The sequence below is a fragment of the Mustela nivalis genome (assembly GCF_964662115.1).
Source record: "Mustela nivalis genome assembly, chromosome: 7".
NCBI classification, from domain to species: Eukaryota; Metazoa; Chordata; class Mammalia; order Carnivora; family Mustelidae; genus Mustela; species Mustela nivalis.
The window spans coordinates 52,525,437-52,539,568 of NC_139026.1; the positions used below are offsets into that span (position 1 = coordinate 52,525,437).

At 36.2% G+C, this 14,132-nt stretch overlaps 1 protein-coding gene across 1 annotated transcript in view; it reads right to left on the reverse strand.

Annotated features, from left to right (window-relative positions):
• Positions 1-796: 796 nt before the first annotated feature.
• The window catches only part of LOC309868431 (ovostatin homolog 2-like), a 44,569-nt gene continuing 31,233 nt past the window's right edge, over positions 797-14,132 (reverse strand). Inside the window, exons 24-36 of the mRNA XM_082738277.1 lie at positions 13,115-13,291; positions 12,288-12,369; positions 11,153-11,309; positions 9,131-9,205; positions 7,855-8,020; positions 6,824-7,035; positions 5,604-5,813; positions 4,805-4,929; positions 3,743-3,833; positions 3,310-3,378; positions 2,190-2,292; positions 1,402-1,477; positions 797-951 (exon numbers count right to left, since the gene is read on the reverse strand). Of these exons, the coding sequence (XP_082594403.1) occupies positions 1,425-1,477; positions 2,190-2,292; positions 3,310-3,378; positions 3,743-3,833; positions 4,805-4,929; positions 5,604-5,813; positions 6,824-7,035; positions 7,855-8,020; positions 9,131-9,205; positions 11,153-11,309; positions 12,288-12,369; positions 13,115-13,291 (1,520 nt within the window). The 3' untranslated portion in view covers positions 797-951; positions 1,402-1,424. The remainder of the gene's footprint in view (positions 952-1,401; positions 1,478-2,189; positions 2,293-3,309; positions 3,379-3,742; positions 3,834-4,804; positions 4,930-5,603; positions 5,814-6,823; positions 7,036-7,854; positions 8,021-9,130; positions 9,206-11,152; positions 11,310-12,287; positions 12,370-13,114; positions 13,292-14,132) is intronic.

Genomic DNA, 14,132 nt, shown 5'->3' on the forward strand with positions numbered 1-14,132 from the left:
GCACTATTAGCAGTATACCCTGGGCAGGGAGCCTACAGAAATAAGTAAGTCTAACCATCATTTATTAAAACACTTTATTTTTAATTTATTGAGCACTGATAGATTCTAGGGCACTCAGTTTCCTTTTTTTTTTTTTTTTAACTCTATGACTGGAGAATTGATCTGTATCTGTTTTTTATCTGTAGCAGTATCTCAGCAGGGATAGAAGCCTGTATGAAAGTCGGTAGAGAAATTAATTTTCACTTCTATCCTTATTTTCTCCAGTTTCTTCCTGCCTCAGTTCTCTCAATATTACTTTATTGCTTTATCAGTAGTGTTCATGAGCAAAGGACAGACATTGAATATTGCTTTTCAGGAATAAGTGACAAGATCAGTACAATAAAATATTTTCAAAAAGATAAAATAACCTTGAATTACCCTCTCAATCAAGTAAGGGAACTCAATAAATCCATCAATTAATTTATGATTTTCTAAATTCTTCTCCCCCATTCTTTGATGGTATTTCATGGAGAAGAGTCTGTGTGTTTTGTGTTGTGTGTGTTTCTTTTATTTCCTTGAGCTCATATGAAGTCCTTTCCAACTTAGTCTTTTTACCTCACGTCCGCTGACCCTGGCTTTCTCTCTCTTTCTCTGGATATTGGAGGATTCCATATTATGTACACCATAATGTCTAAAAGCTTAAACTCAGAATTGATGACAATAAAGGAAATTATGAGAGTTGTCATCAAAGAAAATCCTGAGTTTTCTAGGATGAAAATTTTGTATAGTATACTGAAAAAAAAATCACAGACTCGGATGAGAAATGAGAGCATTTTATGGGATAATAAAGAAATAAAGTCTGATGAGAAGTCAGAGGCAGACTGCAGTATATTCAGTACAGAAGGTGGTTCAGGGTTTTCTTTCAGGTTTGATACAGAAGAATGAGTTTGTTCAAAGTAAATAACCTTCCACCTGGGATTTAAAACAGTTTAAACAATAAGTACTGTGGGTATTTATGTATAAATAAATATATAAATACAGCTAAGCAAGCACACATATATACAAACATATACAAACACACACATACATATGTCATATTTATGTGGATATGTATACATATAAGTCCATATGTATTTAATGACCTATCAATTTATAAAACAAAGATGAGTGATTTTTAAAAATGAGACATGGATAAAAGCCACATATATAGTTGTAAATTCTCTAAAGCTATTTTAAAGAAATAAATAAAATCTTAATGACTATTAGAATATGTACCTGGTGCACATAGCTGGTCAAATCCTGTGACTTATCACAGACTTCTCCTTGCTTCATCCATTTTTTTTTTTTTTTTTTAGGTTTTCACTTTAGTAACAGATGTGTTTTCAATGGTTTCAATATTTTCGATATTTGTAATTTCCTTACCTTTTCCTAGGACTTTATCTGTCTCACTGCAAAACTGAAATACTGTTGATGTTGTAAGAAACAAGGCCATATTCATCTGGAAAATAGGGGGAAAGTTTACCCTTTTTAAATCTCCAACAGCCAGATTATGTCAGATAGTACAGATACATCAGATCTAATCTTTCCAATAATTTTCCAAGATAGTCAATCACTTCTCCATTTTCTAAATCCAAAAATGCCCTATTAAAGTTTAAGGAACTTGATGCAGTATATTCAACTAGTAAATGACAGAGCAGGAATTCAAATCCTTGAATGACATTCAGTGAGTAACTAACAGCACTGACCTTTCAGGAAAATTTTTATGGTCTTTACAACATCCTAGTAATTGTTTTTGAATCTAATCTATCAAGACTTTCTTATAATATTTCAGAATATTGCCTGCTCCCCTTCTCAAATCAAAGTCTATCAAGGTTGCATGAAATGGTAAGTCTCGGCATTAACAACAGCAAAAATAACAACAAAGAGACTTTGAGGCTGAGCATGGTTTGCATTTCAAGTTGAAGAGGCCCCCTTTCACACTATATCAAAAGGATTCTAGGAATTGAAAAACCCTGGTAACTGGAAAACGACCAAGTCAGAATATATATCAGGGAGGAAAAAATATCAATATATAAAGTAAAACCAGTCACCATTTAGTCTTTCATGATGGAGGATAATTTTGGCAAATTTAGTGGCTTTTGGAAAATTTAGGGAGTCTTAGATCCAGATATCATGTCCTGTAGCTTTCAGGCATGGCATTGCTTGCCTACCTTTTTCATAATAATCATAGGCCATAACTGGGGCTGGCTGAATGTTAGACACAAGGTTGGTTTGCTCAACAGAGAAAGTAAAATGGTTTGCTGTACCAAAAACCTGTAAAGATACAAAGTATAAGTACATCAGGTCTGCATCACACAGACACAAATCATAAATACATTAGGTGTAAATACATCAGCAGGTCTGCAAAACGAAAATCACATCACGGGGCAAATGATCTACAGAAGTTCATGATTTACCCAATTAAACAGATCTAAGGTATCAGGATCTTACATAATGACAAAATAATGAGTTTGGTGATATTAAATGAGTAAAATTTTAAGTTCCATTGCTTATACTGAGGTGCAAGAAATTTAGTTGAAAGCGTTGAGGTAATGTAGGCATTTGTGTGACCTGCAGCGGTGTACACATAGAAGGGATGACTCTAAAACTCATGCCAGCCTTTGTTGGAGTTCAGGTCAGACTATTAAAGAATTATACATCTGCTCTGTGGCCCTACTGTGGTAAATGCTGTGAAGAACAACAAACAGAGACCTGATATTTCTGACTTGAGAGTCATCTAGTAAAGTAGCCAAACCATGTATGAAATAATGTTAGAGTCAACAGGGAGAAGATAAGTTATCAGTGGGATTGAAGAACACTGATCATTTTTAATGTCCTGTATTTTCTGACAAACCCTATGATATTTACAGTTGATCCTTGAACAATGCAGGGGTTCAAGGCACCAAGCCTCTGTGCAGTTGAAAATCTGCATATAAATTTTGAATTCCCCCAAAACTTAACTACCAACAGCTGTTGACCAGAAGCCTTACTGATAGCATAACACATATTTTGTAGGATATATGTGTTTTTATGGTATTTTTTTACAATAAAACAAACTAAAGAAAGTGTTATTAAGAAAATCATAAGGAAGAGAGAATATATTTACCGGATTGTACTGCATTTATAAAAAATAAAAAATCCTGTGTGTGTGGAACCCAGGCACTTCAAACCTATGTCATTCAAGGATCAACTGGGTATATTCATTTACATGTGAATAAAATATAAGCATCCAGTTACTTTCAGAAAAGAAGAGAAAGCCATCGAAGAAAAAACAGTTACTGCTCAACTTACAGTTTCCAAGTAGAAAAGAACGTGGTCATTCTTGACTTCAGTCTTCATGACTTGGCCATTGTTTTCAAGCTTTATAGAAATTGGCAGGGAGGGATAGGAGAATAAATAGTAAAGAATACCTTCCAGTGTTGAATGTTTTATGCTTTTTACTTAACTGATTGTCAGGAATCTATATTATGGATGTTTCCTGTGCCATGATATTTTCATAAACACAAGTAGTGACTAAATAAAGAACTAAATTCTGAACTATGGGAAAATGACTGCCAGTTGTTACAAATTAAAAATACTGTCTCTTCAGCATAACAGCAGAAATAAACATGAACTCTGAATAAATCTGTTTAAAGGAAGAACTGCATGACTTTATTTGGCTAATGAATTATTTTATCTGCACATTATTGCTTCTGTGCTGAAAGGGTAGGCTTCTGTTATTTACCTCCTCAATGGATGCCATGACTGGAGTAAATCCTGACAGCATTTTTATATCAACGACGACCATATTGGAGTTATTGCGAATTCCAGTATACCTGAAATTTAAAAACAAACACAAGTTTAGACAGCAGTCTAGAATAATGACTATCTTACAGCAAGGATGGAGGATACATAGATACCAAGTGGCTTTATGTCTGGAGCAGAGGCAAAAAGCTGAAGACGGAACACCTGAGGAAAGTCACTCTCAAACGTTTGAAAATAGGCACAGCTAGATAGACAAGGGACACATAAGTTGGAATAAAGAGCGAATTATCTGGACCTGGAATCTCCCAAATCTCTTTTAAGCTTACCTGAGGTCTCAAAGTCCTAGCTTATAAACAAAGCTGATAAATTTATATCACATATACTTATGTTAGTCTTAGATTTCCACCATACTTAAAGGATATTTTGTTTAGAAAGCAAGTTGAGAGCTCTATGGTGTATGTAGTTCTTATCTTAGCTCTGATGTTTAAGATGTTTAAGAGATTTTCATTTGGAAATCCTAAGAAAAATCCCCCAAAGGAAGTTTACTCAGTTTCCCCACATATTAACAAGTAAAACCTCTCTGGCAGCTATAAATTATATATTAGTTCAAGAGGATTATTTTGTCTACTCCAAAAAATAAAAATCTAAAATTTTGCTCTATGCAGTTATAGAATAAGCGTCTCTAAGTTTTCTCATGCTGGACCACTTGTGCTTGTCTTTAGAAGGAAAAATACACTCTCCATTGTCCAAATCCAACAGTACTTCCATACACACAAAACAATGGAGGCATTGCTGGAGTATCAGTGAGGCAGAAGCTTTCAAATTTATACCCGCCTACAGTATACATCTTACTTGCATGAATACTAAACTGTGGTGTGCACACAGAGAGCTAGAAAGAGACGATGCTCTAGAATATCACCACCAATATTTCAACTCATTGTGGTAACCATCTTAATATTGATTTTGCTACTGTTTAAAACAATTATTTTTTTCATCTATCATTGCTCTAGCCCAGGAGTTGATATCAAAATGGGACACTTACTTGATGGTTACTGTCAGGTCAAAATTACTCTGGAATGTATCTGAAGAGTTTTTCTTGGTCATTTCCAAGGAAAGGGAAAATCCAGATGCTTTTTTAGGTAGTAGTACATTATATCTCAGGATACCCTGAAAGAATAGCAAGTCAGAAGACAATCCATTCATTTATCCTGTAGTAAGAACTGAAGGACTTATTTTTTCTTTATTTTCATTATTATTGCACTTTATTTTACATCTTCACCATCAAGGAATAAGGCAAAATGTAATTGTTCAATTTTTAGAAGGTGCAAGAATTTTAATAAACAAATAATCTTGACATAATGGAAATATCAGAATGCTTTCTAACAGTGACATTCTTTTAGAAACTCCTCAGTTATTTGGCTATGCTTAAGAGTAAGTATCTCTTCATAAAATAACTTTCACTTTCAGCTATTGATTAGAAAATAGCAATTGAAGAAAGAACAGAGATAACAGAAATACACGATGGTAAGATAACACTCCATCTATAACTGAAAGGATAATCTAGCTCTTAAATTGGCAAATATCTCTGTCTCAAGTAGATTTCCTTTTTTTTTGTTTGTTTGTTTTAGATTTTATTTATTTGACAGAGAGAGAGAGCGTGCACAAGAGAGAGCACAAGCAGGGGGAACAGCAGGCAAAGGGAGAGGGAGAAGCAGGCTCCTCGCCAAGCAAGGAGCTTGATGAGGGCCTCGATCCCAAGACCCCAGGATCATGATCCAAGCCAAAGGCAGACATTTAACTGACTGAGCCACCTAGGCACCCCTCAAGTAGATTTCTATTACCTGGATAAATGCACAGCCTTGTCCTTCTACATCTACTGTATATTGTCCATGAGCTTTTGTTAGCTCAGCACGCTGGACCAGTAAGCGATTGTCATTGTTAACCTGGAAAATCTCATTGGATTCTTCATTGCTAAAGGTGACAGTGTTCTGATCATTAGAGAAGGTGAACTTCATATAGTGGGTTATGGCAAGAAGACAGACAGCAGTATCCTGCAAATAACCATAGAAGCAAAGATCTAAGCTCATTGCAATGCAATATTAGTCATCATTTGACCATGAACTTTAAATCAATCCATAAAAATATTCCTAAATCAACAGAATACAAAGAATCAAATCCTAAACAACAGGACAATACATTTGCTCACGCAAATGTTGTCATTTCGTCTCCCTCAACAAATCTGAGTTTAGTAGTCTAAAGGATTTCACAAAGTATCATCTCTACTGTTGAGAATAGTGCCAACCACTTCTAAAAATTGACATAATGTAATATTGTTTATATAACATTATTATCTTATAATAATATTTCCATTATGTCAATTTGCTAAGTATTTTGGCTGCCTTGGGTAATGCTTATGCCCATCGATCTTCAAGGAAAGGAGTCAGAATCAGAAAATGATGTTGGCAGATTCACTAGCACATGGTTTTATTCAGAAACTAAGACTACACCAAAGAAAGTAATGAGGGAAGTGAACATTTCCTTTGTGGGAATGACACTGCATTTCTTTGAATTTTGATTTTTTTTTTCTGTTAAGACATAAACCATTATTCTTTTTATACCCCTTTCTTCTGTTACTCTTTCCTTCGTTTGTGTTTCCAAATGTATACAACACAGAAATAGAGAGAAATCTTTTTTCCTTTGCTGATTGATATGTAGTATCATAGTATCATTGGATATCTAACTTATCATCAAGACTCTATGACAATAATGTCTTCTAGTCCTATCTTCTACTTCTACTGTGTAAGTGGAGGTATAAGTTAGTCATAAATTCCTTGAAAAGATACCTTAATTTATTCATTTGTATATAAGGAATTCTTACTAGTGTCTGTTACACAAGAACTGCCCAATTAATAGTTGGTGACTAAATAATAGGATACATAATATCAAATATTCTTCATCTTAGGAGGCATTTTCTATGATTACCTTTGCTATCTAGATAACTGAAGAGAAGCATCTTTTGCAATACACATATTGTTATTAATATCGAGACTACATCAGTCACCTGAGTGGAAGAGAAGCCCCCGTGGGAATTCATCTGTTGGGCAAGCCACTGCACAATCTTACTCGCATAGGTGAGGTCGGGAGTTTTCTGGGAAAGAACAGCCAGCAGCACATAACAAGTCTTCTCAGTCTCAGCAGATGGTGCGTGAGGAATAAAGGATGGGGATGATTCTGTCTTGGGTTTCTTTGCTCTTTCCCAATATATTAAATTACCTGAGGAAAAGGAAAAATTTTCACACAGACTGAATAAACACCATGAATTACACATAAGAAGAGTACAAATTCCATTCCTGGCCTCTGCTCTGGGCTAAGATATGTCCCCTCAAAATTCACATATTCAAGTCCTAATATCCAGTACTTCAGAGTGTGACTGTATTTGGAATCACAATATTTGGAATCACTCTCAAAAGGGGGTGATTCCCTTAAAATGAAGCTGTTAGGGTACACCCGAATCCGGTATGACTGGAGTTTCAATAAGAAGGGGAAATTTGTATTCACAGAAGGGACACTAGGTAGTCAGGCCCACAGAAGCCCATGTGAAGACAAAGGGAGAAGATACCCATCTATATGCCAAGGAGAGAGACTTTAAAAGAAACTATTCCTGTTGACACCTCAATCTTGGACTTCTAGCTTCCAGAACTGTGAGAAAATAAATTTCTGTTGTTTAAGCCACCTAGTCTGTGGTATTTTGTTATGGTGGCCCTAGCACACTGATATAGCTTCCAGTAAAACTTCTTAAGGTTAAAAGTCATGTGTGATGAGGTCCTACAAACAGTACTTTTGGTCTATGGCATGGTCACCATGCTTGGTTTCCTTTACTTCACTAATCTGAAAAGAAATTAGCAGAAAGGAGAAAGAGGGAGGTAGAAAATATACAATGTTCTTTAATGACAAAGGGGCCACTGAGAAATTCTATAAGAGAAATGGAAGCATACCAGTGATGACAGGGTTCCCATATGATTGCTAAGTAAGTTTCATTACTTTATTCTCAAGGTCATTCCCATCAATAGTAAAGTTAATAATGACACTTACTTGTTTTGGTAGCAGACTGATCCAGGATCTGGAGTAAGGATTTTACTTGCTTCTCTCTTTCCGCTAATGCAAAAGCATAAGCTAGAATCGCATGGATGTAGCCATTACTGACACCGTCTTCCAGGGCCTCCTCTAGGCAAAAGAGCCCATTTCGTAGAGCGGGAAACTAGTCAAGAGAAGGATAATATATTTTAAAATAATACCTGAATGCTTTATAAGCTTGCTGAATATTTAAACTAACCATTCTTTAAAATGTATTTAATTTATCCTTGAGCTATAGTTTATATAGAAACCTATTCATATACACACATGTATTATTTATTTATTTATTTATTTAAGATTTTATTTATTTATTTGACAGAGAGAGATCACAAGTAGGCAGAGAGGCAGGCAGAGAGAGGAGGAAGCAGGCTCCCTGCGAGCAGAGAGTCCGATGCGGGGCTCGATCCCAGGACCCTGAGATCATGACCTGAGCCGAAGGCAGCGGCTTAACCCACTGAGCCACCCAGGCGCCCCACACACATGTATTATTTATACAATTTAAAAATACTGTTGAAATTCATTTTTAATGGCAATATTAGTATTTGAGAAAGAAAATGTAAGTAATATGAAAATAGTAGTTTTATATCTCATCAGTTATATTTTAATTAGTAATATGAATTTCTTCTATGTGGCAAAGCATATGAATGGATTTATTTTTAAACCAAGGTATTTTACTCTAATGCTTGAAATAGAGGCTAATATTTCTAAAGATGATTTTCGAGATATACTAAAGACAGTGAAAATTCCTGATCTCTTAGTTCAGGAATAGATTTTTGAGTCTGATAATCTGAATTTGGGATTGGGGAGTAGCCAATATGAATCATGCTTAACTTGAAAATGTTTACACACTGAATTGGGTGTGTAAACACCCAATATTCTGACAAACAGAATATTGGTTATGGCTACACACAGAATAGGGGTTCTTAACCTAGAATTCATGGCTGAACCTAGAATTCATGGCTCAACCTCAGGCACTAGCTCAATACCGGAAATGGTATGAAAAGCTTGTGTATGTGTGTAGTTGTGTATTCTCCCTAGAGAAAAACTCAAGAGTGCTCATCACCAGTTTCTACAAATCAAAAAAATGTTGAGCAGCATTCACTTAAGGGGTGGTCATGTATTAAGTACTCTCTTGATGTTTCATTCAGTCTGAGAATCTGAGATCACCCTGAATCCATAATTGATTTAACGTTCATTTAAGTGATTGGAATTCAAGAATGATGGAAAGTCATACGGTGACATTGAGTCCAGCTTCAAGGAAGGCTCCAACAACATATGCAGTAAATAAAATGTCCTCTTCTTCTCCGCCCTAAACACAAAGGGAAAATTAACCAGACAGGACAGTAGACCACAAAAAAAAAAAAAAAAAAAAGCTAGTTTTCTGAAGTGAAATGCAGTATGAAGGAAACACTGGAAGAAATATCTTAAAAAAAAAAAAAAAGCCAAACACCTAAAATGTAATTTTAAAATTAAATGGCAAATAACAATGCTATCTAAGAATCCATCAGGATTCACTATAATGAAATAAAAAAGTACTATCAAGTATGCTAATGACATATGTCATCATCTACTGATGTGACCTACTCTTGGACATGAATTCTGAACAATTCATATGGCTCTATTTTACTCTATTTGTTGTTAATTTGGAAAAGCAAACTAAGAACTTCTGTTGCCTTCTGGCAGAAAGTTTCTGTGAAGCTGCCTGAACTTCCCTGGAAAAGTACCCTAAGTGGTAATAATAAAGGCTCGTAGATTCTTACAGTGTAAAAGCGTTTTTAAGCTATGCAATTTGTAAGCTGACATTGCACAAAAACGCAGTGGGGAACATGAGCCTTAAATAAACCAGCATCTGCTCAAGAGGTTAGGATTCCGTCAGGAACAAGACCCAGGGACATGAATGGGTGCTCTCATGATACTAATGCAAACAGCATTCAGAGGGCATTGGAGATCCACTGATCTGGTATAAACCTCTCGTTTTCTCTATGTAAGCAAAAGGTGACCTCTTTCTTCTTTAGAAAATGAATATCCAAGGAGCTCAGTTTTCAAGGTGCAAATAACAGTAGAAGGAAACACTAAAATAAGATGTGGGGATCCATTTACATTATAACAAGTTCTATCACTATTCCTCTGCAGTGTAGGTTCTTATTTTTCCTTTGCTTCTTCTTCCTAACTCAACACACACACAGTTATGGAAAAGAGATTAGGTAAGATCAGACAAACTGAAGCAGTGATCAGTAATGAATCCAGTAAAAAGAAAGATGTGGAGAGGCTTTAGAAAAGAACGTGAAAAATTCTCATTTCCTACATGGGAACAAGAACTCTTCTCTACCAGGGAGCTCCTGGAGTGAAGAACAGATTGGGAATAATTTAAAGACGTTTTTCTACACCACAAACAGTGTAACAATTTGAAAACAATTTGCATTAAATTAAATACCACACAAAGTGGCCATTTGACCATATTTTGAAGAGGATTAGCTTTACGTTCCAAAATCCCAGTAGAGGAGTGGTGATTAAGAAGGATCCAGAGGGAAACTCCGAATATTTCAGGTGATAGGAGGGCATGCTAAAGTATCATATCAGAGGGATTGTCTTCAGACGCAAATACGAAAGTTAGGAGAATAAAGAACACAGAAGGTGGAATGGAGGTGGACAGCTATCTGCAAAGACGGGAAATCAGAACAGAAAATGCCTACTGATTTACCTTAATATGGACAGGGAAAGGGAAGCTGTGGGTACCTTCAAGGACATAGTTCATCTCAGTTGAATTTTGACCCACAGCAAGCGAGGCCTTTATGACTTGACTTGAGAAGGTACTGAAAGAGTGTTTCACTGAAGTGTTGTAAATTACTAAGTATCGAACTTTCTTGCCATCCATAAATAGGAATGAATTCTCTAATCAGGATGCCCATCCTTGACATACTGTCTGGTTCCAAATTTATGAATGTTTCCTTCCTAGGTTTCTTTTCTCTTCCTTCGCTCCTGTTTTCAGTTTCTCCCCCAAAGGAGACTAGTTGTATGGGAGAATTAACACAGCGAAGCAAACTACATATTCATGAAGAGGTAAGTCTAGCTAGTGTTAGCGTGCGTGCCGTGGAATGATGCTATTGACCAATATGCCCTGGGCCTATGGCTCCAGCAGACTCAGAAAGGGTAATGGTCCCAGGGAAAATATTCCTGTTCCAGGTTAGTTAAATCAGACATAGGAAAGGTAGGTAAAGCAAAGGGGCGAGGAAACCTCGTTCTGTTCATTTCTCACCTCCCAGGCATTGTTGAAAATCTTGCCATCACTTTCAAAGCAGCCATTTATTTTCTGTTTGCTTGAAAGCCAGATTAAGGTTTCTTTTTGAACTTGTTCATCAATGTAAACATATTCCTTCATTCTCTCTAATGTCTTAAAAGTAAGGGCACTGAGCCTGTAATACAAATCACCAGTTAGACAGAAGTTAGATAAAAAAGAAATGTCAGGGGCGCCTGGGTGGCTTAGTGGGTTAAGCCGTTGCCTTCGGCTCAGGTCATGATCTTAGGGTACTGGGATCGAGTCCCGCATCGGGCTCTCTGCTCAGCAGGGAGCCTGCTTCTTCCTCTCTCTCTCTCTCTGTCTGCCTCTCTGCCTACTTGTGATCTCTCTCTGTCAAATAAATAAATAAAATCTTAAAAAAAAAAAAAAAAGAAATGTCATCAAATCCACGCATTCAGCACCCATATTCTCTTTGGATAATGGATGCATCTAGTTTGGCCAATGTTGACTATAGGGAATCTTTATTGATAGTGCATTTTTCCTTTGGGTCCGTAAAATGTTATGAATATCAATATGTAAAAAGAAAAGTAGGTAATTTTCAGCATGTTTACAAACAAGCCTCTTGATTTGTGGTTCATTGGATTATCTATATATGGAGATGGAATGGGTACAATTTGATGCTGGAGGCCTTCTAGGTTTTTTGTTCATTTGTTTGATTTTTAGAGAGGGAAGGAGAAGGGTGTGGAAGGGCAGAGGAAGAAAGAGGCCGGATGAGACCCTGAGATCATGACCTGAGCCGAAATCTAGAATTAGATGCTTAACTGACTGAGCCTGGGGCCTTCTTTCCTCTCCATTGACTCTTTACATGGGTCTCTGGGAAGTGTGCACTAGGCTGTACCATTTTCCACAAAGTTAGGCTGTGGAAGTACAGGAGGTTGTCAGTAAATGATAAGTCTTCTGGGCAAATCGTCAGGGCACTCCAGGCATATGGCTGCATTGGAATTAAGAATAATAGCTTCTCTGGTTCATCTCTGTCCATTCACTTAGAAACCCACTTTGCTTCCAAATCTCACCATACTCAACTCTCTCCGCCTGTCCCAAGCCCTTCTCACATCATCCCTCTATTATTTAAAATAAAATTTTCATCTCTTACCACATGCTTCCTTTCTGATTCCTCTGCCGAAACACACTGTATGAACCATCATAGTTTTTGAAAGACAGTTGCTTTTGATAACCTAAAGTACAAAATGGTAGGAGATTATCATTTTAAGCTAAGCAAATTAGAAGAAAAAGAATGGCATACTGCAAGCCCTGTGTTTGGGTTTTAGACAGACGAATTACTAGATTGGTCATTTCAGTTTTAATTTCTGAAACTCAGGGTCCCTATTCATAGTGAGAAAAACTAAGTTCTACTTTAAAGGGTTTTAATGACAAGATGTTACATGTGACTATGCCCAGCTCAGTAACTGGCACTTAACTAATTGTTTAATACCTTTTCCTTAAGGTTAATTGACTACTGTGTTATCTTTCAGAAAAGAGAACCTGAAGAAATTGTACCCATGAGCCATTCCTTGATATTTCACAAGATTTATATACCTCTTTTCTACATACAAATCCAATTACTTCATTGCAATGGAACGCCACTGAGCCAACAAATATAGAAGTTGATAAATGAACTATTTATAACTACTATTAGTAACAGTAGCAACAAACTAGATAGCTTGGCAAAATATTCAGATTAAAAAAACTGGGCTCATAATTTGAAATGTTATTGTTCTGAATTATGAAGCTAAATGACCACACATATACTGAAGTAGCAAAAAAAAAAAAAAAATAGTGAGGACTCAGAACACCCCAGTTCAGAGCTCAGATCCACTTTTTCCCCATGAGAATAGCTTATAATGATAACTTTGTGATAGCTTAGTATTAGGAAAAATTGATTTTATTTTTTATAGGCAGAAATTACTTAAATGGTCTCACCATTAGACAAGAAAAAGAAAGCCTTAGATTTAACTTCTTCCGTTAACTGTTTGGTAGATTTCAGATAGTCAAGGACATAGGTATCTGATGCTAGCAGGGCAATATTCTGCTCTCCACATCCATATGGCATTTGGAGAAGATTCTCCAGATTTTGCATCGCAAGTCCTAAAATATCCCCTAAAAATAAAAAAAGCTGAAGGTTACTACTGCTTATAGTTGGCATCTCAGCATTAGTAACTATGGATAAAAGAGGCATAACGAAAGCAGGAAATATTTAAAATTGCATTTAAAAGGTGGAGATGAGGAAAGTTTTTGTGAGGTAATTCTAAAGAGGAGATAGGCATGAAGGGTGAAGCAAAAAGAGTCTATGGTATGAAAATATTTCTGGAAATCTCATTACCAGAGAGAGGGGGGAATTAGATAAGAGTGTGTTTGTTTGCTTGTTTGTTATTATTATTATGCATGAGTTTTCCTATTATGACAAAATTCCCACCATCTTTAACAAGCAGGGTTTATTCTAATTCTTCAAAAGGGAATTTAAGGGGCCTCTGGGTGGCTCAGTAAGTTAAGCATCTGCCTTCAGCTCAGGTCATGATCCCAGGGTCCTGGGATCAAGCCCCAAGTGGGGCTCTCTGTTCAGCGGGGATCATTCTTCTCCCACTCCCCCTGCTTGTGTGCGCGCTCTCTCTATCTGTCAAATGAATAAATAGAGTCTTTTAAAAAAGGGAAATTTAATATTTCAGATGCATGAGTTATATAATAGAAGGCTTTATTTTCTAAATGCCAGTTATCATCCAGCGAAACAAGCGTTTCCTAAGGACATGGATTTAAAAATGGTATGTAATCCCTTCAGATCCCACATGGAAACAAGCATAGAGAGGATGACCTTCAATAGTACTTTCCTCCAACTAATACTTACAGAAAAATCTCTCCTTCCTGTTATTGTAAGGATTATTATTTTTTTTAAAATTACCTCATTTAAATTTTTCAAATCATCGTGAAAGACAATACTTAACCA